The sequence below is a fragment of the Polistes fuscatus genome, unplaced genomic scaffold (assembly GCF_010416935.1).
Source record: "Polistes fuscatus isolate 324 unplaced genomic scaffold, CU_Pfus_HIC Scaffold14, whole genome shotgun sequence".
Taxonomy (NCBI): Eukaryota; Metazoa; Arthropoda; class Insecta; order Hymenoptera; family Vespidae; genus Polistes; species Polistes fuscatus.
In genome coordinates this window covers 2,685,731-2,713,354 of record NW_025113042.1, presented here as the reverse complement: position 1 = coordinate 2,713,354, position 27,624 = coordinate 2,685,731, and the positions used below count along the sequence as shown (strand labels likewise).

Here is a 27,624-nt window from a genome sequence, read left to right as displayed (position 1 = left end):
GCCATTTCTCCTTCTGTCCTGCTTTCCAAACCGCACTCACATATACATGCACACCAACTTTCCTCGCGTAGGATACCCATTCTCATTTAAAATCCACTAGACCAATGATCGGTTTCTAAATTCGTTAGGAAAACTATTTCTTTTTTTGTATTGTTTCAAAGAAAGTATTATTTTATCGATAAACATCGATGGGATTTGGTAAATAAAAGAATAGAAATATAGTATTGATATATAAGTATTTTGACGTAGATGTATATGTGTATAATAAACGAGTAGATGTGTCTACGTGTGTTTATATTTCGGGATAACTCTATTTCACTGTAATTTTTAAATATTTTCGATAAAATTGTAGGATGGAATGAAGGAACTCGTAAAACTGTCATATCTCGTGAGAACATTAGACATAGACGATGCAACCACCATAAATAAAAGTTTCAATGTTAAAACGAAGACGGATGAGACATTAGAACGAAACAAGAAAATTCTCATCACCCGTGTGCAAACAATTTAAAGTAAAACTGAAAATATTTAAAAATATAATGAAGAAATAGTCCTTGCGTCCAGGTTAATAAATATTTTCTGGATTTTACGGGAGCACCGTTATAATTCGTGGTTTGTAATGTAAAGGTAAAGTAAATACGTATACGTACGAGCGGAAACTCGTCAAGGGCTCATCCCCGCGCGACAAATTTTCATCCTCGCGAAAACGTTTACCGTGTTGTATGGTCAGCGTAGGTTGCTGAAACGCGCGTCTGGGTTGCGTCCCTTGGTCAACGGGTCAAAATTAGAAATTGCAGTTGCACCAGCTCGCAGCTGCTACCACTGCTGCTGCTGCCACATTAATAATAATTTGCCGGGCACCTGGAGACCAAACGCTAATCCGTGATCGTTAACCATTATTAAGGTCGACCTAGCAGTAACCTCTACGAAACGTCGACAAGGACGAACGAATGCACTTCTATCTATCTCTCTCTCTCTCTCTTTCTCTCTTTCTTTTTACATATATATATATATATGTATATGTATATATATGCATGTAATATGAAGATCGTTAAACGTTCAGTTAATGTGATCGTGCAAGCGTGTCCTCGACGTTCGAGCTGCCAAACTTTTTTCAAATATTCAAAGTTAACCTTTAATCCTGTCATCGCTATCAAACTTGGGAGAAAACATTCTTGGCTCCGGCAAATCCCTTGGCTCGTAATATGAAACCTTACGGGAAAATCAAATTCTTTGTGTTACTTAAATAAAAAAACTTTAGAAAAATCCTACTAAATAATTTGACCTATATATATATATATATAATATTTGATATTTCTGCATAAAATTGTGCGTTGAATATAAAATAATAATATTTTATTCGTTTCTTATTAATTTTCAGCTAAAATAAGATGCGAGTTAATAATTCAACAATAATTTTAACCGCGTAAATGGAACTGTAAATAATGAAAGGATAATAAATCATAGAAAGATAAGAATAATTAATAGAAAACATTTATTTTTTCAAGTAGAATGATGGCAAAGTTATATGTCATATTTTACCGAAACATCGAAATCTTTTTATATATCTGTGTATATTCGACATACACAAAGATATATATATAGATAGAGAGAGAGAGAGATAGAAACATTCAAAGTTAGCTCGAGGCGTCTGGTTCTTCCAGTTACTCGGTTTGCTGGTAGAATTATATGCCAAATAGAGATAGAGTAAGGGAGAGAGAGAAAACAAGAATGATCCAAGAGCAATAGAGACAGAAAAAACTATACTAGAAGACGGAAGAAAGTTAAAGGAATAAGAGGGTAAGAACAACGACATGAACTCGTAACACATACGTACACAAGTCCGGTTTACACTCAAGAATGATTACTTTAGCCTATCATCGTTAAGGTACCATCGACGTGGACCAACGAGAGGCCTTCGGGCAAAGTACTCTGTGCACAAATATACATTTAACATCTACCAAGTGTTGTCCAAGTATATACTTGTTGTAAACTCGAATGAAAGTGCTTGAAAAAACAATTTTTATTAAACAAATAAAACGCATATCGACGATTATTCGCGATCATTTTAAATACCTCGAATTCTAAATATGAAGAAAAAAAAAAAAAAGAAACATCTTTTATTAGCCATTGAAAAAACGAAATTACTTTTCAAACAATTTAACCCGTCTACTGATTCGATTTCAAAAGCTAAAGTTCCTCTCTTACTTGAAACTGCTTTTAACTCTTTGAAACATGCTAGAGTTACTAAGTGTGTCCTACCTTTTTAATACCTAAATATTCATGCTGGAATATATACTTTACAGTACCTTAAAAAATTAAAATTATTTTAAATACAGCAGTTTTACAACAGCATAGAGGGACCATTTATCTTTCTCTCTCTCTCTCTCTCTTTCTCTGTAATTAAATACTTAAATTAATTATAAACTTTCCTTATTCATATTATATTATGTAAAATGTCTTAATAATTGAGATATATCTATTCAGTAATATTCTATTATAAAAATTAAATGCTTGCTAATAAAATAAAATAAAATAAAATAAAATAAAACAAAACAAAACAAACAATTATATTTGTCGATAAAATAACACGTAATATTTTCCTACGAAATTGTTGTTCAACTTATATATACAGATTACTTGTTACAGACATTAGAAACACACCCTATACATTCTGAAGCATATAATTGACTAGAAAACGCGTGTATGGACATGAACGCGAGACATACTTCCTCGTCAACGTAGATAACGTCGACGGTCCTCCAATTTACCGTGCGCGTTTCTACAATTCACACATGGCCCTGCTCGACTACTTAATTAATCGTTTGCATGGCTCGTAATTACTTTCATCCTCTCTTGTCCTCTTCTCTTTCTCCCTCTCCCTCTCTCTGTCTCTCTCTCTCTCTCTCTCGCATACTCTCTCCCTTTCTAGTTGGATGAAACGACCTGGGATTCAAATGACCGATGAGCGCGTAATTAGCACCGTCATGCATTCTAGCAAACACGTGTGCCTTCGAATTTACTCTCTTGGAGATTGACAGGGACTGAAGGGAATGGAAGTTTCAAAATACGATATCCGATTGTCCTTTTATATTATCGAATACATACTCGATGTAGTTCCAGTATCCACCCTTATAATACTATGAAATTACTTAGCTTTTCGTTACACTGTCATCGACTAACCCCAAATTTCTATCATCCAAATGATTCTAATATCGTTGTTTTACTTGTAACGCGAATAAACGAATAGATAATAATTATTTCACGATTTGAACGGATCGTTTAAAAAAGAAAAGGAGAAATTTAACGTACGTTCAACGAATTCTATTAAAAGTGGACCAAAATTAATGTTTCAAATAAATCAAACATGATTTTACGATGATGCACGGCTAATACCCAAGAGAAACGGAATTTATCCTGACAAGTTTATATTAAATATATAATTCCGTACACAGAGTTATACGAATGTCACAATGATAGAATATAGTTGATGTCCGCGCGTTACGTTTTATGTCGTATTTACTAACGGTATACGTTTATTTAGTCGTCTTTTTCGAATTTTCCATCTGGAAATACGACGATAAACGTGTTGCCCGTTGTCAGGTTGTTTTCCCGATTGTATTACTCTCGGTGAAGGCTTAAGGGATTATTAATAGGAAAGTCGATGCCAAGAGACGGAGAGGAAGAGATGAAGGGAGGATGAAGGGATGGTGAAGGGGGAGGGGGAAAGAGAGAGATAGGAACATGGTAAGAAGCAGCAACGAAGGTAACAACGAGCCAGTATGGCTCGACTTTATTAATGATCGGCATCGTCGAGTTTGCTATGGGCCACGGGACAATCTCGCACACGCAACGCTCTGATATTACCGCACCCTCCACTCTCTAAACTTCCACCCTCCCTCCTTCCCTCTCTCTTTCTCATTCTCTCTTTCTCTATCTCTCCCTTTCCCGCATTCCACGCTACATTAATTTCGTATGGTTGCTAATTATTACAACGGATCCCTCGCTGGCTTTTGTATCTCGTCCCAACATTGCTCCAAAACGAGCGCTCATCCGAACAAAAGTCATTCTTGCTATCTCATCCTAGTAAAACCGATCCTAAAATGTCACTTTAAAAGAGGAATACGTCGTTGACGAGGACTATTCGTTGAAATGGTAACAACGATAAAAAAAAAAAGAGAGAAAAAAATAAAAAAAGGAAAGAATAAAAAGGATAGAGAAAGGAGAAGAAATAGAAAAAAAAAGAAAAAAAAGAAAAAACAGGAAAAAAAAAAGAAGAAAGAATTTCTATGCAGTTTCGGTTGACAGATTAGAAGTAAATTCGTGCTTTTTTGCGTGAAGAAATTGTTCGCTCGGTTGTAGGTAAAACTGCGCATGTTCGCGCGCTTGCTCGCACGAGTTATACTTTTGTGTAGTGTCTAGCTACCATCGAGAGAGAGAGAGAGAGAGAGAGAGAGAGAGAGAGAGAGAGAGAGAGAGAAAGAGAGAGAGAGAAAGAGAAGAGAAGAGAGAGAGAGAGAGAGAGAGAGAGAGAGAGAGAGAGAGAGAGAGAGAAAGAGAAAGAGAGAGAGAGAGAGAGAGAGAGAACACAGCAAGCTCGCGTATAGAGCAGCAAATAATTTCTGTCCTGAAATCTCGCGTGCATTTCTCCCTAATTACTGCAGAGCTGTGTAATTAAATTTAATTACAATTCGCTGGGCTACGTCATCGCGTCATCTGCTTCTTTTGCCTTAAATCTCTTCCTTTCATCAACGATTTCAACTTATTTCTCTCTCTCTCTCTCTCTCTCTATCTTCTTCTCTGTTTCTGTCTGTTCTCTAAATGACAACTTTTCCTAAAATTTCCTTCCGTGTTATTTCGCACGACGAATAAGAAAATTTCGTTTAGACTTCGGACAGAACTTGTATCCTCCCTTCCCCCCTCCGACCCTCTGCAAAAATGATAATACTAATGTTGAGACGTTTAAAGGACATTTAGGATGTTAAAGAAAAGACCTTAGGAACGATCGTCGTATTAAAATTTCTTAACCAAAAGGGTTTCTTATCTTAAGCTTTTCCCAGAAGGAAAAAAAAAAAAAAGAAAGAAAGAAAAAATACCATCTACGGCTCAAGTACTTACAATTAAAGTCTCTCTTTCTCTTTTCTCTCTCAAAAGCACGAAATCCTTTTACCGCGTATCCTTTTTCTTCCGAGTTACTTCTGAACGTTTTAAAAGAATTGCACGCGGCTCGAAAGCGAACACGAGATGTACAAACACACACACACATATAAATATACACAATACACGTATATTAACTCTCTCTCTCTCTCTCTCTCTCTCTCTTTTTAAACCTTTTTCTTTTTCACATCCAAGATCTTCGTTATAGTCTTCAATAATTGAATTACATTTTCCTTGGTTAACTTTAGCGTACTCGCAATAGTTTCTATCTTTTTTCCCCATCTATTTACATTCCAACGTTATAAATTAAAAAAAGGAAACGCGAAACAATTGAATAAAATATTTAATAATATTAGAAACACAAACTCGTTTTCTAAATAAAATCTGTATTTGAAGAAATCCTTTTATTTCGAGATATTAAATAAATAAAATAGACGATTGAAAGTTTGATAGTAAACCATAATTTAGTTTCGGTTGAAAACAAGTACGGTCACGTAAGAAGATTTCTTCCGGTTAAGAAGAAGTCTCCTACTACGGTACGAGATGAGCCCAAGTTATTTTTCCCTCTCATAAATAACAGAACCCACTCAGGATGGTTCGATATCAATTTTCGATTTACATTCGGTAACACATCACGTAGGTATCGTCTTTTATTATTTATAGCGACGGACTTTGTGAATTCTCGTTACTGAATTTTGTATCTCTCGTGCTACTTTACTCTCACGGTACTCTCCGATGAGTAAGAGAGAGAGAGAGAGAGAGAAAGAGAGGAATAGAGAGGGAAAGAGAGTTTCTTACTTTCTATCACTCTTTTCTTTCTTTCTTTCTTTCTTTCTTTCTTTCCTTCTTTCTTTCTTTCTTTCCTTTCCCTCGAGTCAACGGAGAGTTTTAGAAAGATTGCTTAGCCGGACGACGACAACTACGACTACGACGACGACGAGGATGACTACTACGAAGAGGAGTACGACGAAAGGGAAGAAGCAGTCTCGCTAAAGTTCGAACTAGATTTCGCACTTTGATACCGATTCCTATGAACGTATTTACTTGACAAACTTTCTATCTAGAACTCCCTTCGAAATTCATAATCCCAAGTGGGAATGCAAACTGTCATTCAAACGAACGACTGGCTACTCTTTAATGAACGTTTGCACGAAAAAATACTTAAAAATGAAAAGAAAAAAAAAGGGAGATAAACGATCGTTCGATTTGGGAATAGGGATGAACTGATTTTACGAATTGAGGATTAATTAATCTACCGTTTCTCGAATAAACTCGTCTTATACTTTCCATATAAAATCGAATAATCCAAATCCTCTCCAATCTTCCGTCTTTCCTATCTTCAACTTTTCTCCATGATCATGGAAATATAAACTTTAGTATTTAAATAAATATCACCGATAATGTTAGAATCGCGCAAAATTTTTTTCTATTATAAATAGATCTAAAAAAGAGACGAAGAAAAAAAGAAAGAAAGAAAGAAAGAAAGAAAGAAAGGAAGAAAGAAGAAGAAAAAAACATCGGTTAAATCGAGAGCGATATTTCATCGAGTTATCGTTGAAATCGTTCCCCGAAACGATTCATAATCGAGTCCGGTTAAAAAGAAAAACCAGGAAATCACATTTGTCTCTGACTTTTATTCTTTCTCATCTTTTTCCAAAGCTCCAAATTTCCCTCTCCTATCCTCTCCTTTCTCTCTCTCTCTCTCTCTCTCTCTCTCAACCGTTTTATCCAGCCATGAATACAAATTACGCACCACCGGCGTAGGTAGTTTTAATTAGACGATAAAGAGGGGCGACGATAACAGTGTTGTATCGGCCACTTGATTACATCCACTTTCCAGAGCGAACGAGAGATAGAAAAAAATAGAGAGAGAGAGAGAGAGAGAAAGAGAGAAACGAATACGAATATTCAACTTCCTATGGATATTAATTTTTGAGCATGCCGCGCGGGATATTATTATCGAGCGATATTACCGAGCATAAATAATTCTCACCGCCATTGACGTCATTTCGAATAGATTTTCAAAGGACTATGCATGCATGCATTCATGCATGCATCGTCCGAATGTAAACCTTCGGAGTTTTTACATAAAAATTACATATATATATGTATGTATGCACGTAAGTATATAAGCATAGATAAGCACACGGACACGAGTTCTCATACATTTCTTATCAAATTGAAAAATTAATGTTACGATTTGGATAATCTCGAACAGAATGACGTTAAGTACCGATAAAGAGGGTACGCGATCATCGTGCTCGTGAAGATCTGAGCTGAAGGTGTTGTAAAGTATCTCGTGTAATACATGCCAACGCTATTTCGGTCTCGGCTTATGCGTTTACAGAGTAGCGCCAAGGGGCACCGAAGCGAGGCACGAGGGTCTCTCCCAAGGGCGTGATCGGGAATTATCATTCAATAATGGCGTCGGCTAGCCAACCTCTTGCATCTTGATGGAGCTGAAAGAGAGAGAGAGAGAGAGAGAGAGAGAACCATGCCTAGAGATACCTATGTATGTACTATGTAACTATGCATATCTACTATCTATATGCATACATATATCCAGATTTATATACACGTATATATATAGTATATCTATTTAATAATCCAATTAAATAATTATATTTTAATATCCTAATCAATTCTTGTACTTGAATTTAAAATGTGAGATAAATTAAAATGATTTAATTATAGGTAAGGTAATAAATAATAATCGTTAATATTGAATGTTATGCGTTATAGTTTGAACGTATTGAAAATACAAAATAAAATAAAAATATCATTACACTATATAACTGTACATATCTATCATCTACATGCATACATATAGAGTATCGATATAATAATAATAAAAATGACATTTTTTAATTATTATCGTATCCTTTCATAAAATGCTTCTTCAATTTAAAATGTAACAAATCAAATTGATATGTGATTATAATAGGGTAAAGTAATTAATATTATAATAAATCGAGAGTACTAAAAGCTTATGTGTTGCTTTAAAGTTTCATCGTTCGTATCACACAAAGTGATACTAGAAAGAAAATAATAATAAAAAGAAAAAGAAGAAGTAAGGGTGGGGAAATCGTTGACGGTATAACCAGCAGCAAGGCCATTCTCCGACGTGTCGTCTACGTCGAATGGGGGTTGGTTCTCATTGGAAGTACGTGGGAATACGGGGGTGTAAAGTAAATCTGATCTTAATTCTGCCGCCATAAAAGCCGCAGCGACATCTCATTTTACGATACGCCGAGTACATACGGCTATGTAATATATTATATACATATATATATATATATATTTTCTCTACATATGGATGGTTGCAACGAGCAACACCAACGTCGAGCAACGTCGGGAAAGACGCATACACAGACAGAGAGAGTGAGAGAATGAGAGAACGAGAGAATGAGAGAGAATAAGAGAGACAGAGAGAGAGAGAGAGAGAAGGGGGAAGATGTATTAAGCTGGAGAGCTTATACCTCGTAGTAATATCTCTTGGCGTTCGAAAGCGAGCAACCGAACACAGGCAAATCCTTAATCGGTTGCCACAGCTCGATCCCTCCGGCAGCGACCTCTACTTCTGCTAAAAGCCCTTGCACATTCGAGATTTCGATCTGCTTCGATCCGCGAACCTGTCATTTGCAAAATAGAAGCCACCAAACGTACCATTCTCTCTCTCTATCTCTCTCTAATACGCACGATAGGAACCCTCAACAATTTATCTCTATCTCTGTTATCACTTCTAAGATAGAAAGAAGTGAATTTCTAAATTGTGTAATCGATAGATTGGATTTGTAAAAAAAATAGAGACATTTTCAAAAGATACGAAAAACAATTGGAAAATTAATCGTTAAATATTTACATCTAACGAGATATTCAGGGAGAATATTTTCTATCTGTGTGAAAGAAAAAAAAAACAATTTCCTGAATACGAAATTCGTTTTTCTTGTTCTTTAAAAAAAAAAAAAAAATAGGTAAAAAAGGAAAGGAAAAAGCCCGAGGTTATCTTTCCGCGTAATATTTTGTTCAAAATACAAGGCGAAAAATGAGGACGAAGATCGTTCGTTCGTTCGTTCGAAACGACGACGTGTCTTTTTCTTCGCGATTGTAGCAGACGAGATATAAAGAAAGACACAGAGGTTGGGGTAGGATAATGAGGGGGGTTAGGAAGGAAAGGAAGGAGGGAGGGATGAAGGGAGGGTGATGAAAAGTGAAAAGAAGAAGAAAACGAAGAAGAAAGAAGAGATACGATAAAGTACTAGCATCCCCATGTACGGTGAAAAGGGGAAAGACGAAGAAGCAAGTGGCGTGCTTTTATCATGGAATTCGTTAAAAAATTCTTCGTTGAGATTGTGTATTAAGCGCCGCTTTAACGAGTACTCCAAACGATATTCTTTTGGTACAGCTGTTAAAAAGCACGGTTACAAAAACCCTTTTCCCTGCTGGCCCTCTCCCGTTAGACTTTTCTCGGATGAAAGAAAAAAATAAATAAAAGGACGAGGAGAAGAAAAATGTACAAGAAAAACTAAACAAAAAGGTAAGTAACGAAAGGATGAATAAAAATTATTTAAAAACAAGCAAAAAATTAGATATAAATATAAATAAATTTAAAATCAACGTTATATCCAATAATATATCGATTATGATTAATTTAAGATTAATATAAATAAAGGAAAACTATGATTAGGGTTATTAGTTGAAAAAAAGAAAAAATAAAATAAAAATATATAAAAATAAAAAGAGACGACCGATAGGTGCGACATGGTAGAACGAACTTAAAAAAATCGAGGTACCCCGTTTGCAAAGTTTCCTTTCGTGACTCGACGAAGGCTCGACAATCCGTGGAATTACAAAGACTTGGTACCAGCGCGTGTCGTTTTGTAAACACAATTACCGTGGTATTCAAAGCGATAAGGAAACTTGTGCTTACGTTGAAGAAGGAGAAATATGGTTGGGTGGACAGCCGTTGAGTTAGGGGGTATGAGCAAAAGAAATAAAGAAATACAGAAAATAGAGAAATAGAATGAAAAATAGAAAGAAAGAAAGAAAGAAAGAAAGAAAGAAAGAAAGGGAGAAACGAAAAAAGTCGCGACGAGGTAAGTGGCACGATTATAATTTTCAAGGAAGAGAAGAAGGACTAAGGCTTCCTTTCGAGAGCACAGTCTACTTTTCCTACTATTTTCCTTCTACCCTCCTCCTACCAACTGTTTTTCCTAATTGAGAGTCTGCGAACTCGCCGAGGCGCGAACATTAACGGGAAGTCTCATTAAAATTTTCATCGCGTAGTTTTCACCTCTACAAAATTCGACGCTTAACAAAATGCGAATTAGCTCGAGAAATCGTGGATCATACCGGTGACTCGTTCTCTCATTCGTTTCTTTCTATCCCCTACCCCATTTTCCCTCTTCATCTTTGGTTTTCAGCTAGTTTCCTTCCTTCCTTCCTTCCTTCCTTCCTTCCTTCCTCCCTTCTTATACCGTAATAAGCACCAAAGCTTATCCCGCTACTTTACTTTGTGGTAAGAAACTACGATCGAAAGCACTTTGAGCTAATCTCTCATGCTTTATTCTTACCTTATGAAACGTTAATATCACTAATACGTCATTCTTTTTTTTCTTTTATTCTCGTTAGACAAAGTTGAAAGTTGGTAGGAAACTTTACTAGCAATACATCATTGTCCTTTTTTACTTGTTGAAAACGAATTTATTAGTATATATTATATAACAATTGGTAAAATAATTTAAAACCGTTTTAATAAAACGAGCTTCTTGGTATATTTTTCTCTCAAGGATATACCATAGTCTACTTAGAGATTCATTGGTACGAACTACGCGCAGTATATGAATTTGCATTAAACGAACTCCGCCTAACCGCGATAACTGCTTCGCGAATTATCCTCCGCAACCGAAAATTCGTTAATCGAGATTAATATCGAATACACCGAATTCTCTCTAGAAACTATATTTTATCGACTAAAGAAAATGAATAATGCCTTGCCGTTTCACGTAACATACGATCTAGAAGGAACTTGTTTGGAAAGTATTCGACGTGGAATAAGAAAGAACTCTGACGCGAGACTTGAAAATACACCAGCTGCTTTCAGAAAAGCAACCTTCTTTCCCTTATTTTCTTACTTTCTTCCACGCACTTGCCTTACTAACTTGACATACCGATTTTACCTTTCCATTACATTGTGAAAATCTACGAATATTTATTTTTAAACTACGACGATATGATTTTATATCAAGAAAATAATTTAATACCAAAACTAACAACAATTTTTATTAACGGATCAATCAAAATTATTACTTGCAACATAATTTTTTAAATATTCCAATAAGAGTTAGAAAATTGTTAAACCCTTTTGTTACTAGCGACCCATATACAAGTCATCCATGCATAAACCCCGTTATAACTGTAAACAAAATCAATATTTCAAAAACAGTAAAAGTTATGTTATAATGATTATAACGAAAGTCATCAATTTTTTACTATATTGAAATTAAAAATGTTGTTGCTATAATTTTGATGATCATTATAAGAGTAAAAAGAAATATAATATGTACAAAGAAAAAAGGATATAATCCAGACTATAATAATTCTCGCTTTCCACGTTAAAACTCGCTTATTTTTTTATTGAATATAGCATATATGCTATGTTAACAATAAGTACACGCATGTATATATACTTATTTACATAGGAGTAACAGGCATACATCGTAGGTACCTTGTACGTCACCGTAAAGCTTACACGCGAAGGAAAGGGTCTGCTTTCGTCTTAAAACAAACACACGCTTTTCCTGCGATTACCATGTACCGTTGAGAGTTTTCTCTCAGGCAGGCCAGTTCGACCTATATTTTTCTATGAAAATATGCGAAAAATGAGAGAAGAAAGACGAAACTTTCTTTCCTATTCTCCCTCTCCCTCTCTCCCTCTCTCTCCCTCTCTCTTTCTTCGTTACTCGTTAGAATTTATTGATTAAATTTCAAATACATTGAGACAAAATTTCGATAAATTATATTTAATATATTTAAAAATTATATCTTCTATTATTTTTTATCTCTTTTTCCACGCGTTGTTTAAATATGCCGATGAATAAAACTTAAAAAAAAAAAAAAAGAAAAAACACGATAGAGTTTCGTTTTCGGTCATAATATCGAAAAAAAATTTCTTTTTAATCCGACGATGATAATGTAAAATACGTTTAAGTAATTTAAATAATCAAATTTTTGTAACGAACGAGTTAAGCAAACTTTTTCTCATATAGCATTACTTAAGGAATTTACTTAGCTTCGGGCGAAATATTTTTAAGCGTTTCCTTCAAATATATATTTCTATTTCAACGAAGATACACGAGAAAAGAATGTATTTGAATTCTCTGGTATTTATTTTTCAACGTTTAGCCGAAAGGGAAAAACGATTAATCAATTTTTCTCCCTATCAATCCCTACCTCAATTCTTCACCGATTAACAAATACGGCACGTTCGTATGTTCGTTATTAAAAACAAAAAACAAAACAAAAATAAAAAGCATCGTCTGGAATGGATCGATCACCCTACTGGATGGATGTTCTTCCCCCCCCCTTCCATTTTATTATTTTCTTTTTACTATTATCTTCGTAAAATCCTAAACAACTTTATGCCTCGTCCCATCATCGTCTTCCAACCCTAGAATAGTCTCCCAAAAAGAAAAAAAGAAAAAAAGAGGAATAAGAAGTCAAGAGGGGTTGAATTAATGGACTGTCGTATCACGCATGTTATTCGATAAAATATAGACGAAGATATTGTCGAGATTCGTGAAATGTATTTACTAGTATATCGACCATTTAAGATAATCGAAGAGCATTAAAGGCCATTGAACGATCGCAAGTAAAGATCTTGTTTCATAGACAGAGATTTATGCGATTGAGAAGGAACCACGATACTACTCCGGTGTTCGGAAACCTTTAGATTACGAGAAACATATTGACGATGAATCTTTCGCGTTGCGTTATCGTAACCACGCGAATTCATTTTTAAAATAAGACAGTTTAAAAACAATACGATAACGCGTAAATGTTTTTTTAGTATTTTTTTAATATCGAATAAAAAATATAAGAAATAATAAAATAATACTTTAGATCGACTGCATATTATGTAAGATAATATAGAAACAAGGGTACTTTCTTGTTAAGTTCGTAAACCACACTGGTCTGCCAAGTGGGGATTTTGCTCGTGTAACTTGTAACGGAGTCACCAAAGCGGGGAATTACTGCTGGGAACAACTTCTGGGATTCTACTAGATACGTCCTTTTCACAGACATTTCAAAATACATGCTCCGTATATTTTTTTCTTTTCCTTTTCCTTTTCCTTTTTTATCTTCTTCTTTACCACGATCGTTCTACATTTCCTCTTGCCGGAGACTTTGTAATATATACATATATATAACAGGGTATCACACGTTGCGATTATTTTTGTTGTTGTGTATGCGCCGGAGAGTAAAAGAGAGAAAGAGTAAGAGAAATAGAATTATCGAGATAACTCGGGAACGAGTTCAAAAGGACATCGCATCTAGAATAAGAAACTCTCGGCATTCCCGTTCACGTCTGGAAAGTTTCCGGCGTTATATACTAGACGACTTCTCTCTCTCGAACTAAGAGTGGTTGTTTCTATACACTTAACAAACTACTTTGAATCGTGAGTACTTCTTAAGAATGTAAGAACCTTGGTAGTAATATCAACGATCGCGTTTGGCTAGTAGCTAAGTAAGGTCAGTAATAGCCATAGAAAAAAAAAGAGAGAGAGAGAGAAAGGTAAAGAAAAAAGAAAAAAGAAAAAAGGAAAAGAAAGGTTTCCCAGACTACGTCAAGCTCTGTCGCTGCGTTAATTAAATTCCGCTAAAGAAGAATCGAAAGTAAGAAGTTGAGCTTCCGTAACGATGGAGCCACGCGGCCTTTTAATAACCACCTTGGATCCGGCTAAGAAGAAACTGGCAAATGGCCGTGTGCCGTAGCTGCCGCCGCTCGTGGAAGCAGAAGCAGAAGAGAAGAAGGGTGTACCGACTCGACGCAGTCAAGGATCGATCCCTTTATTCCCATCCCACTTCTACCACTTCCACTTCCATTTCCAACTCCTACTTCTGCTCACCCTCTCCCACTACCCCGTGTTCTCTTTCCTTGCTCTCTTGCTCCTTCACTTTCGATTCCATCCCCTACCGACATCTTGCCTTCTCCCTTTTACCCTCCTTCGATCCCTAACCCTCATCTTTTCCACCTACCCCCTCCCCTCCCTTCCATTTCTATCTCTCTCTCCTTTCTCTTTCTATCTCTATCTATTTTATCGCGTCCCTATCCTACTCTCCAAGATCCGTTACCATCATCCTCGCAGCTTCCTCATCTTCTTTCCTCCATGGAACTCTCCTACGCTTCTTACTTCTCTTGTTCTTATCTTCTCTATTCATCCTCTCTCCTTCCCTTCGTTTACATCCTTATACGTTTTCCTCGATCTTTTCTTTTCTTTTTTTCTTTTTTCTTTATTTCTTTTTCTTTTTCTTTTTTAACTTCCCTCTCAAAATCATCCGCACCAAGTCAGTCTATGACATTATTGCTTGCTTTCGCATCACCTCTACCCCTTTTAGTCAACCCCAACGAATCCTAGACAAACAGAAGGGTTCGTAAACGGGCTGGAGGGTGATTGCACGCGCGCGCGCTCAACCCCAACCTGTCGTCATTTCTCTTTTGGCTTTCTCCCACCTTCTCCTTCGGAACCCAACTTCCAGGCACGCCTGAAAGCAGACTCTACTACAACGACATCTTTCGTATCCACGACCAACTATTGACTGGATATTCCTTACTACGTCAACCACGTAGAGAAAGAGAAAAGTAGTAGATGTTGGCCCAGAAGACTCCTACTCCTACTGGATAATCTCTCTCTCTCTCTTTCTCTTTCTCTTTCTCTTTCTCTTTCTCTTTCTTAAGGTCTTCTACCAAATACTACCCCTATCGTTACGAATAGTCAGCTTTCGACATAATACGCGTGCTACTTTCACAAGGAACTCATGAAACTTGCGAGCTTTACGCATTATGAACTTTGCCCTTGGGCTAACTCCAAGTCTATTTGCAAGAATCCAGTCTACTACCACTATTACTGCTACTGTTCCACGTCATTTTCCATTACAAGAATACCAAGTTATTTTCATATTAATTATTTCTAATATATATATATTAGTTTTCTAACTCTAAACTAAAATGAGAAACAAGAATAGTATCTATTTGTTTTCAAGTAAAATAATGTTGTTTCCTTTTCAAATGGTAGCTACTTCGTTTATCGAGCACGTATAGACTAACGAAGTTTGACTGGCTCATCGGCACCAGGAATACTACTTATGCTTTTATGCATAGAGAAAGAAAGAGAGAGAGAGAGAGAGGAAGAGAGGGAAAGGGAAGATTTCTATTCTAAAAGCTTTCTCTGAACGATCAGCAAAAAATTCATTACCCACGTTACTTTCAAGCCCACGTTCGTGTGGCGAATGCATATCCTTCTCTGAAAAGTTTTACGATAGTTGAACGATCAAAGAGAAATTAATGTTTAAAAGTGCAAATAGGGTTAAAGTAGAGTCTTATGAGAACAAAAATCGGATAAAAAAAATCTCGTTAAATCGGAATACAATTTTTTTCTGATGGAAAATGTATAGGAAATTGAATTTGTTGTCTTGCGATTATTTGAAAATTAAATAATCGATAAGTTTCTTTTCATTTTTATCTTCTTGTTATTCCTATGAAATATCTCGTATAGCTAGATCGATCACAGTACTCAATGGGTTGCAATGAAACGTGTCGCAGGAATATGTATACGCATACGTAAAGATACAAACACGATGGCAAGATGATACTGTTCCATAATGTGCGATTGGATATTCGCTTCTCCATCGACATCGACGTTCCATGTTTAGAGATATTCGAAACGATATACATACATACGTATAGATACGCGAGCTTTTGCTATCTTTCTCCTTTTCTCCTACGAGAAAAGCAACAGCCCCGGAATATCAGAGTACTCCTAACATTGCGAAACCGAACCTTTAAATATTCCAAAGGTTTTACGTGGAAATTGATATCCGCATAAACTCGATCCGTTTTCATCTAACTCATTGGAAAATACAAAAGAAAAAAATAAGAAAAAAGGGGGGAAAAAAGAAACAGCCTTCGATCTCGTGAAAACGATCTATAAGAATTGTATATAAAAATAAAAACTATGAAAATTCCTGTTTGATCGAACGCAAAAGTGTGATTATGTGATATAATCGTTGTAATATAAAATAAATCATAAGATCAATTTACGTATATAGGATTAGTTTTATATTTGAAATTCCTTTTGATATCGTTTATTTGTTTGTTTGTTAGAAATTGGATGCTTGTTTCACGTATTGATAGGTTGACTAGTTGATTTTGAAGAGAATAGTGTGGGTTTCGGTAGCAAATATCCTTCAGATATGGTATGTATTATCACATGACATCACATGAGAAGGATCACGCTCGTGTGTGTGAATTCTCGGGTTCTCACAACCCTTGCTACCCTCGCAACCCTTGCTCATAACGCAGTGCTAGTAGAATACGCGTCGATGACCGTATACCGAGCCAGCGGTTTTGTCATTCTAATAGGGAGGGCGATGCATCAATTATAGAAACATAGGCGGTTCGCTCTCGCATTACACGAACGCCGAATAACGCGGTCCCGATTGCGCACGATTATGCGAACAATAAATTGGCGGTCGGATGCACCGAGCTCGAGACAGCCGACATTCCTACGTGCTTCTATGTATATGTATATGTTAACGTTAAATCGTACGATTTAAGTAATTCGTGAAATATCTAAGCATTTTTTCTAAAGTATATAAAAAGAATTTTTCGATACCCTTAATTTTCCATCGACACCCTCGTTTCTTGCTACATGTTTGAATTTATTCATTTTAATTTTAAATTCAAATTATAAATAACAAAATATTAAATAATATTATAGAAACCCTAAAGAATACTAATCAATTTTATTAGATATTTTAAATAATAATAATATTGAAAAAAAAACCATCCTCGTGGCATTAGAAAAATCCGCCACGCCGATGGAGGGTATACGATACTCCTATATATACGTATGCATGTATAACGTGGGTGCAGTTAGTAACATAAATAGGTGACCCGTCTGGAGAAACAAAAGATAAAAACCGTGTACTGTTGATTCCAGAAAGACGATAAAAAAGACGCGACCTATTTGGTAGTATTGAATAAGTATGGGAAGGTGTTAGTAAAGAAGTGACTCGAGTCTGTAAAAGGAAGAGTAAACAGACAAGAATATTATTTAATTTATTATTTCATGATCATTAACCGGTTACATTATTTTATTTTGTGATAGTCATATAATAATAAATATTACTTAATATATTATTTAATGGTCATTTAATCAATTTTGACGAAGAGAAGATAACATCGTTACTGAATCCTTTATTTTATTACTTCGAATATAGATTTTCAAATTTAACATTTACTTTAACGATACTTTGTCTATAGGGACAACATATTTATAATAATAATAATATATATATATATATAGATATAATATAAAACGATTAAACGTTTTCATTTAACGTTATTAAATGTAGGTATATAATATTCCGGTAAAAATGACTCTTTTATAGAAGGCACATTATATTCACAATAACGTTACTCTGCTTGTTCACTGAGTGAAAACCTTTGTCGTCCCATAAAATATCAATTTTATTTAAAAGCTCTCGCAGATTCGATTATTTTCGATGATGGACTGAGATGTAATGTTTTATGTTATTCGCGATCACGGATTAAAAAGAATATAAAACTCGCCAATTCGAAATGTTAGGGAGGATAAAAAGTTACCGCTTGAAAATATCTATTAACCCGTTCAACTCTCGTTTCTACTCAAAGATCCATTCGTTCGAAAAACGCGCGAGAGATATTGAACGAGAAAAGCGGAAAATTTAAAATCTATTAACAATAAACGAACAATTCGATTTTTGGAGAAGTTCAAAAAAGTGAATTGTCTGACTTTTGTAGGACGTTTGTAGCGACCGAAGGACGAAGTTATCGATCGTAGCGCGAGAGAATTTAACGACCCTCCTCTTCCTCCCACCCTCATCATCCTTCTTCGTTCATCTCTTTCTCTCTCTCTCTCTCTCTCTCTTATGACTGTGTGTCTCGCGTTTTCCAGTCACCCATTCCAACTAAACGAAAATTCGATTTCGTCTCTCGCTACCTGCTGGTCTTTACCAGCGAATGGCAAATTCTTCGATGGCATTTACTGTAAATGGGAGAGAGAGAGAGGGAAAAGATATCTTTCTTGTCTGTTAACGTCATACTATTAATCGTATTAGGCGAACGGCAAGTCGGCTTGAGTGGCGAATGCCCTTCCTTCTATTACAAAGGCGGCACATGCCGACGTTACTCACTTCGTTCGTGAGTCAACGAGCAAGCTTCGAAGAGAGGATACACGGAGACACGCAAGCAAGCTCTTCTATTGCTGTATACTGAATATGATACATAGCTGCAACCCATACGCACGTACACACACATACATAGAAGTACGTAGGTAAATACCTATTACCGTAAATACCTACTTACATATGTATCTTATTCAAATTTCCATGAGAATTTTCTTCTTAGTTACATTTGGTACCCATGAGAAATCCTTAAGCTCCCAAACGAATTCGTTAATCGTCCCCAATCCCTACACTCGATGAAATAAAAAATGCATTTCGGAAAGATCTCCTACGATTAACCCTAATCTCAGCCCGTTTCCTCTAATACAGCCTAAAACGTAATAACGATTTACCTACCCAATCGAAATAGAGTTTAGAATGAATTGGGGCTATGAGCTAATTAAATTATGCTTTACCGATCAGCCTCCACAATTTCCTATTATTCCCATCTATTGTCTACGCGCGCGTCTTTTATTGCAAATCGAAAAACGAGCGAGAACCTTTCGAGTTGCTTTACGATGGGCGCGCATGAAGAAAAGGGGTAAAGAAAAAGAAAAAAAAAAGAAAGAAAAAATAAGAGAAAGAAAGAGAGAGAAGAAGGGTAGTCGAGAAACGAAGAAAGTCAGGCAAAGGATGCGAGGGGGTTCGAGTTGGCGAGGCAACGAACCTTCTCATTTCTACCCCACTACAACCTACCCCACCGGTCTTTCTCTCTTTCCATTTATCTATCTTTCCAGCTTCCTCTTTCCTCCTCATCTACGGCACGACCTTTCGGTCGCCTCTTCGTCTTTTCCTCGACTTACCTACCAGTCACTTCTTCATCTACATATTCCAGGATAGCAAGTGCGAGGGAGACGTCGTCATTTCTATGGGCATTCATCATTCGCTCGTCGCTCAACGCGTACACTACCTACACCTTCTGCTCCTCTCTTTCTTTCTTTCTTTCTTTCTTTCTTTCTTTCTTTCTTTCTTTCTTTCTTTCTCATTCTATCTTTCTCACTCTTTCTAGTTCTTTTTCTCTTTTTCTCTTTACCTCTTTCTCTTTATCTTTCTCTCATTTCCCGCAACTTCTGGCGTTACAACGCTGAAACCTGCATTGATGGTAATCCAAGAGCCTTTTAACCGAATATCACATTCTTTTTTCCTTTTCTTTTTTTTTTTTTTTTTTTTTTACCAGATGCACGATGCCGTGTATTTCGGTCAGCGATTCTTAACTTTCCTACACTTTCCAAACGAAGCACGCGAACGAGGACAATGATCCTCAAATGCGCGATCGTATGAAAAGATGCGTGAAGCGAGAAATATTCGTTTTGTTACATTGTTAAAGGTAGTTAGAACGATTATCGGTGACGCGAAGCGTTCGTTACTTTCTTCAAATCCTCTTTCTTTCTCTCTCTCCCACCCACTTTCAACCCCAGCTGTTCGAAATCGAGATCTGATAATACTACGGTTCTTGACCTAATTCGACTCGACGCTAACGTATACGCGCGAACGCGAATAAATAGCGCAACGCGTGATTTAACTTTTTATTTCTATTCAGTGCCGACGAGGGAGAAAAAGGGAGATTTTTATTTCTTATCTCTGAAAAGTTTGCATTCGCGTATTCGAGGATTGGGATGAAGAATGAAATTTCTAAGAAAGATTTTGCATTCTCTCTTTCTCACTCTCCCTCTTTCTCTCTCTCACTCCTCGTGCGCGCGTTCGTTCAGCCGTGCATACATTGTTTGCTTATGCGTCGCGCCAACTGCAACGCATGAAACATTTCTTTGAGTTTATCGTACCGATAATAAAACAGTGGCAATGGTAGTGTAATGATGATGATGGTGGTGGTGATTGTGTAAGGGTATCTTTACCGTAGCTCGGTCAACACTGCCTGCCACCTGCTGTTATCTAATCTTTATGAGAAAAAAAGTACGCGAGCGTTCTTCACTTCGTTTGTTAGTCTCTTATTCTTAGCTGACAATTATTTAGACGTTTCTAAAACGACCTTATACTTTTTTATTACTTTTTTTTTTCAAGAAGGGCCACTTTCTCTCAGACGAAGAAACACGAGATTTGCCGTCAACGAGCAACTTGGTCTCTTAGTAAATTAGAGTAGTCAGAGCTTTGACACTCTTAAAAAACAAAACTAGATAAACAAGAAGAAGAAGAAGAGGAAGAATAATAATAAAAAAGAACTAAGAGAAAACGACGATTATTATTATTATCTCTCCAGTATGAAAAGTAATCTTCATTATGTTGACGTTGGTGTCGTTGATGATTTTTGTCGTCGTCATTAAATGAAATCATCCTGAGAACGTTCTAGCACCTCCACCTATTCGACGACCACGAATCATTCTCAAACTCACCTATGTTGATCTTATCCGGAAAGGCAGCTGGTAGTAGAATCAAGAGGAGAGTCAATGCAGTTGTCATGAGGGTGCTGGTACTGACTGGTCTAACGATACCACTTGCTCTTCTTCCGTTCCAACCCCGAATAAGAATTTTGTCGCTTTTCATCTCGCTTTCAGAATCTTTCCTTTCGAGAAGAAGCTCGCGAAAATCGAAGGAGGACGATGAGTTAACGGACGAGGAGAAGGAAAAGGATGATAAGGAAGATGATGAAGAAGAAAAATAAGAAGAAGAAGAAGATGATGACGAAGATGATGAATATGACGAAGATGACGAAGAAGATGAAGAAGAAAAGGCGGTACCTCGACGACGCGGATTCGACCTCGTCGTCGCGCGAACACGGCGACGACGTCGAGACCTCGGTGCCGAGGATGGTCCATCCGTTTCGCGAAGAACCGGGAGCATCTTCCGTGCTCCGTTGTCTGACACAAACTGACGTACGCTACTTTGCGTCAACTCGCTCTCGCTTGAACCGCCCCAGCATCCCTACTCTCTCTACCCCACCTCTTTCCCTCCATCTCTCTCTCTTTCTCTCTATCCTCGTCTCTCTTTCTCTCTTAAACAAGCACCACCGACCCACCCCATCGGGCCATCGCGTATCCAGCAGCCGACCCCACCGTCGCTCGCTCTCCTCTCCTCATCCTCATCCTCCTCCTCCTCCTCCTCCATATACTCTATTCCCCTCTTGCCCCCTTCATCGCCAGCGTCATTGGCACGGTGCTACCTAGCGACGGGTTCGACGCTACCCTTTAAATTCGTTCCTTCGATCAAAAACGATTTTCAATCGACTATTGATTTTGTTCACTATCAATAATTTAATATTTGTCATATAAGTTATATCATTAAATGAATTCATTAATCGATTATTTCGATGATGTAATTGAACTAAAATACAATGCAAATACAAGAATACCAATACTTTAACAAAATCATTCGAATGTCATTTATTATTACTAATCTAATATGCTTTCAAGTTCTTAGGGAGCAAGTTATTGTTCATTTATTTAAAAAAAAAACATATGACAAAAATAAAAATAAAAAAAATGTTTGGAAAGAACAAGAGAGATGAGAACGCGACTCGCGTCCGACGCTAGAAACTACCCCTCTTTTCTAAAGCCCCCAATGCTCGCCACCACCACCTCCACCATCACTACCACTACTACTACTATTACTACTACTACTACTACCGCCACCGTCGCTACCACCACCGCCAGCACCCCCATCAACACTGCCACATCGGTTCGAGGTAGAAGCGTATGCTTAACGCGCATGTTACGAGAAGCACACCGCGGCAGCGATCCTTTCGGAGATACTTTGCATCCGAGGATACATCTCGGATACTTCAACCTCGGTCCACCTGTCGTCGATGATATCCACGACCCTTTATCGAATGATCGAACTCTAAACACGTTCAATTCTTCCAATAAACTTACTCAACGATCGAAAAGTCATTATTAATACCATGGAATTTGTATAAATCGTAAGTTGTAATTTCAAAAAATATGTGAACTTTGTTTTTTTTTAAGGATAAATTAATTCATTTAATTATTACTCATTGGAAAAATTTGAATTGATTTTATTAAAAAAAAAAAAAAAAAAAAAAAAAACAATTGTCTTTCGATTAGGTCCTTGGTCATAAAAATTGGATTAAAATTGCAATAACGTAAGAAAAATATTTAACCACGTGAATCCTTGCAAACGCGTAAGAAAAGAACGTCCTTAAGTCCTTAGCATATTCCCTTTGCTCTTCTACCCTTCTCGACCACTGTAGAAACGCGTGAACTTTTCTATCCTTTGCAGTGAGGAAAAGAACGGAAGACGAGAGAGAAAGAGAGAGGGTTAGAGAAAGAGAAAGCGAAGCAAAGAGTCGCTTCTTGCAAAGAAGAAACTTTAGATTAGGTCAAGCCCCTTTATATGTGTTTACCGATGACAGCTTACGTCGGGAAGTTTGTGAAATTGTTCAAAAATACGAAGCACCCTCGAAGGTATCCCCACGTTCTATTGCGATTATGTGAGAAATGAAACGTTCTTCGACTTTTTAAATAGAACGTTACGAATAACAAAAAAAATGACTATGCATTTCGATCGATAATTTTACACTTTACACTGCGATTTATAAACGATCACTAACGCGATGCGTAAAATAAACGTACTCATGTTCTCGATACAACCATTTACATATAGTTTTAAACAAAAAGATCATCCACGAATATCGTCGTCACGGGAAAGATCATTAAAATAAGCGAAATAAAATTACAAAAGTATGTAATTTTATTCTGTCGTTGCTAATATTGCTACTATTATTAGAAAAAAAAAATCAAACATATATCAATCGAGTTTTGTAGTTATTAAACAGATATTTTCATTAATTAAATATTTGATTGGAGAGATTGATCTCCAAAATCTTGAGTACATCTTGAAAAATATTTGAAGTTATTGTATTTATTATAGAATTGTAAATAATTATGTTTCATATTTAATGTTTAAGTGTGTGCCTTCAGAAATGCATTTATCTAGGTACATATTTTAAAAGATAACAATTAAAGGTGCTCAAATAGAAGAAAATCAAATGGGTTGATGTTAAATCCAACGATGATCACCTGTAACAAAAAGAAAAATATATTAATCATTTGTACTTGCAATAACCACAAGAAAATTATTGACGAGCAATATAATAATACAATAAAATACAAGATATGATTAAAGAGCCATTCTCGAAAAGTTCGAACATGCTGTTGAACTTTTGAAAATAACTCAATAATCTGTAATTGCCCTCTTGAACCACAATTAAGTGGGGGCTCTTCGGCATTTAGCCTCTTCTTTCTTCATGCCTATTACGTTTGGACATACACTTACATGCGAGAAAGAAAAGAGTATCTGATTTAAAACGTCTATCATTCGAAAAATGTACTAACAGAATTTGGCATATTACAACGGTTAATGATATAGAATTAAAATCGTCCCTGATTCTAAAATATAAAAGGAAATCAACCTAACACAACCCTAACGAACCTGAAAGAAAAAATTTGATTGTTAAACATCCTGAGTTCTTTACATATAAAATAATGACTGCCATTTGGTCGAGAATTTTCTCTTTGCCGAAAGACAGATTATTCGTTATGTAAAGTATCGATTCTATTCTAATACCATGCCGCTGTAATACGCCATATTATGATATTACAATTCCGAATGACTTAACGACATTTTCGAACAATTACTCTTAACTGTTAATAATAATAATAATATCTATGAAATATTTTCATTTATTTTTTCTTTCGTATTTTTATTTTTTAAATATTCTAGTATTTCTTCGTGATTTTAATTCTCAATTATTAAAAATTTAATTTATGACTACCGTTCATTATTCAATAGTATGTCCAAACAGATAATTCTAATAGATGACCTAATAACACGTCGCACTTTTATTCTCGAGTAATAAAATGGAATTGAAATAAATAATGCACACAATAAATATAATGCATTTTATTCCAATATATTTTTATTTCATTTAATCGTTATATAGAATTATATGAAATATTTCTAACAATAAAGCAAAATCGCGATTGTGCGAAGTGCTAATTTTATAATACTTAAAATTAAGTATCAAATTTTCATCAAAGGCTTTGCAGATTTGTTTCGACTCTATCTCGTTCGAGTTAAAATCGAAATAGAAATTAATCCTTCAAATGGTTGCAAATCCCTTTGAATCATGATACATAGTAAATATTATAGAATTGTCACAAAATAAATTTACAAAGCAAGCATAATAGAATGAAATGATATAATTTTGTAACAATTCTGTATAAACCCGGAGGCCGAATTTCCACTCCGGAGTGGAAACAAACCTAATGCCTTTTCCGGGCCCTACCTACTTAAAATTAAAATTTTCACACTCGCTCAGAGAAGTATGCTACCTGCCTGCCGATTACCCATATTTAAAAAGAGCAAATACACATACGTACCCACCCACTCACTCCACGATTCTCTCACATACCACCAGGGTGCAAAAGCCTAAACTAGAGAGCATGCCCCGGGGCACCTCCGACACCCTAGTTCAAACGCGTTTTCTAAATTTATGGGAGTACGTACCAATGCTGTAATCGACTGCAAAGGCTAATGATTATTGCAATGATGACTAAAACAAAAATACAAGTATACACTAGTATATATGCATACTAGTAATATACGAGTATATCATAGGTTCCACAATTAAATGCGGTAACTCTACTATGCAAAACGATATTATCAAAAAAATTAGAAATATTTAATATAAATATAAAAATACAAATACACACACACACACCGCGCGTATTTTTTATATCACGCGTGATATGTAAAAGTAGTACTCTGAATATTAAATGATGTATTAATTAAAAACTATCGCGAAACGATGTACAATGCACACACCTAAACGCACACACAGGTGCAACGTACACCGTGCAACCACTAGCCAATAACAGCCGCCAATATGGGAAAAACTTAAAACTAAACCTATACTAACCGTTTCTCACCCATACGAGTAGCACCTGGGCACACGTATAAATGAGAACGCAGAAAGTATAGGGGGGAGAAACGGGAGATTAGTATATTAGAAGCTGAAAATCCTAATCTAAAAAATGTGATTAAAAACACATATATACAAAACATATAAATACATTTTTATAAAAATTCATCTAAGCGGACTAAAGACTCTACAAATTATTTGGTAAATAATGACTTTTAATATCTTTTAATATATTTTAATATATTTAAAAACCTCGGACGACTCCTTTCATTAACTTGGCCTTTCAAATAAAAGAACTGGGCTTTGAGCCACCACTTAACTGCTAGAATCTATCCGTCGCGAATGAGTTTGTCTTCTTGCTCATTTATTTATACTATCGAAGTATCGATATATCAAAGTTAATCGCGATTAAATAAACTATGTACGAAGCAATGCATGTAAGACATTATTACATGCTTTTTTGGACGAAATTGAAAAAATTAATACTCGATTTCATCACTAGTAACGCGAACAAAACACAAAATGTAAAAAGAAGTGCAATTATTAAGTGCACTGTTAATTAAAAAAATTTAATCGATGAGACAAGAAGACCTATCCTGAACTAATAAAACATAGAATACAATATACAATTTTCATGAGTTCATTCCTAAAAAGGAATAACTCATGCGCTCGTCAATAATTTATTGGAATAATTACAACCAGTAACTCGTGCCGATTAGGACCTTTCATCCTCGACATGATTGAGCACCGGAGGGACATTAAATTTTTTGACTCACTCGTTACCAACCGTTATATCACATATATGTGACATTTTAGAATTAAAATAACGCATATATGAAATATGAACAGTCAGCATTAGAAGTTCTACGGTGGCTCCAAAACACTCCTACTTCGTAGCAAGTACTGCAATCTGACGATCCTCCTTCTCGATTTGCCAATGAAGAAGATCCATCGAAGAATTCATTCCACATCTTTGAAGAGGAAGATAATCCGTCGTCACGTCTGTAACATAAAATAGAACAAAACGATAAATTATCTATAATACTATCCAAAATCATATAAAATAAAATCGAATAAAATGTAAACAAAAATGAATACTTACAATGCATTCCAATGGGATGGAGCTCAATTGCACCACGGCGATGCACCTCGCGTGAATCTAAAAACGCGGTATAAACGAAAATAAGAAACTATAGATGAGTTTCTTATCGCGAAACCGAAATTAGATTATGCGACGAACAACACTGATTCTAATTCGCGTATGATTTTAATTTATTATGCGCCCGATCACTGATTCTACAACTGCTTCCAAAGACTGCTTTGCACACAGTCAATGCAAGTAAAAAAATCTTCATTGATGCACTGACTCTAATACGCGAACAGTCTGTGCGACTGTTTTAAAATAAAAATACAACTTTTTTCGAACAAAATCTAATGCAACTACTGCTTTGGTCGCAGTTAATTTAATATGAAAAATTTCTAATACAATCGCGTAACACGAACGAATTGAAATGAGCGAACGAACGTGCTTCTAATCCGTGATTTTAATTATATTCAATCGATACAACACTCCCGTATATTGCTTCGCGCACGATTGCAATCTGAAATAGAAATAAAAAACAATACTATTAATATCATTACTATTACTGAAAACAATTAAAATGTATGTTGAATTATTAAATACAAAATATACTCACTTTGTATCTCCATCGATGAATGCACGATGGGTCTCCTACCCTTAGGATGACGATGACAATGCACTAACACTGATTCTACAACTGCATTACATGCAGTTAATTCAATTAACACTAGATTAATGGACTAACAATAAACCAATTTGACTCATATGAAATTTCTTTGCTACATATGCTACATATATATAAAATTTTAATATTATTTTTTTAAAATATACGTTGATTTTTAATACCATAATGAAATATATGTAAATATTAATTCCTCCCCTCTACCCATTTCTTCATGCAAACAATTTTTATAAGTTTTTAAAAAATAGTAAATGAAACAATGATAAAAAATCTAGTGTTAAACGAATTTCCAATGAATTTAATTAATAAAATGTGAACACTGCA

The 27,624-nt window shown here is 35.7% G+C and overlaps 1 protein-coding gene across 3 annotated transcripts in view; it reads right to left on the bottom strand.

Annotated features, from left to right (window-relative positions):
• LOC122514137 (glutamate receptor 1) overlaps positions 1-21,479 on the bottom strand; it is a 187,927-nt gene extending 166,448 nt beyond the window's left edge. For all 3 annotated transcript variants that reach the window (XM_043630799.1, XM_043630800.1, XM_043630801.1), the window contains exon 1: positions 20,991-21,479. In XM_043630799.1, coding sequence (XP_043486734.1) covers positions 20,991-21,438 — 448 coding nt within the window. In that variant the 5' untranslated portion in view covers positions 21,439-21,479. The remainder of the gene's footprint in view (positions 1-20,990) is intronic.
• Positions 21,480-27,624: the final 6,145 nt, after the last annotated feature.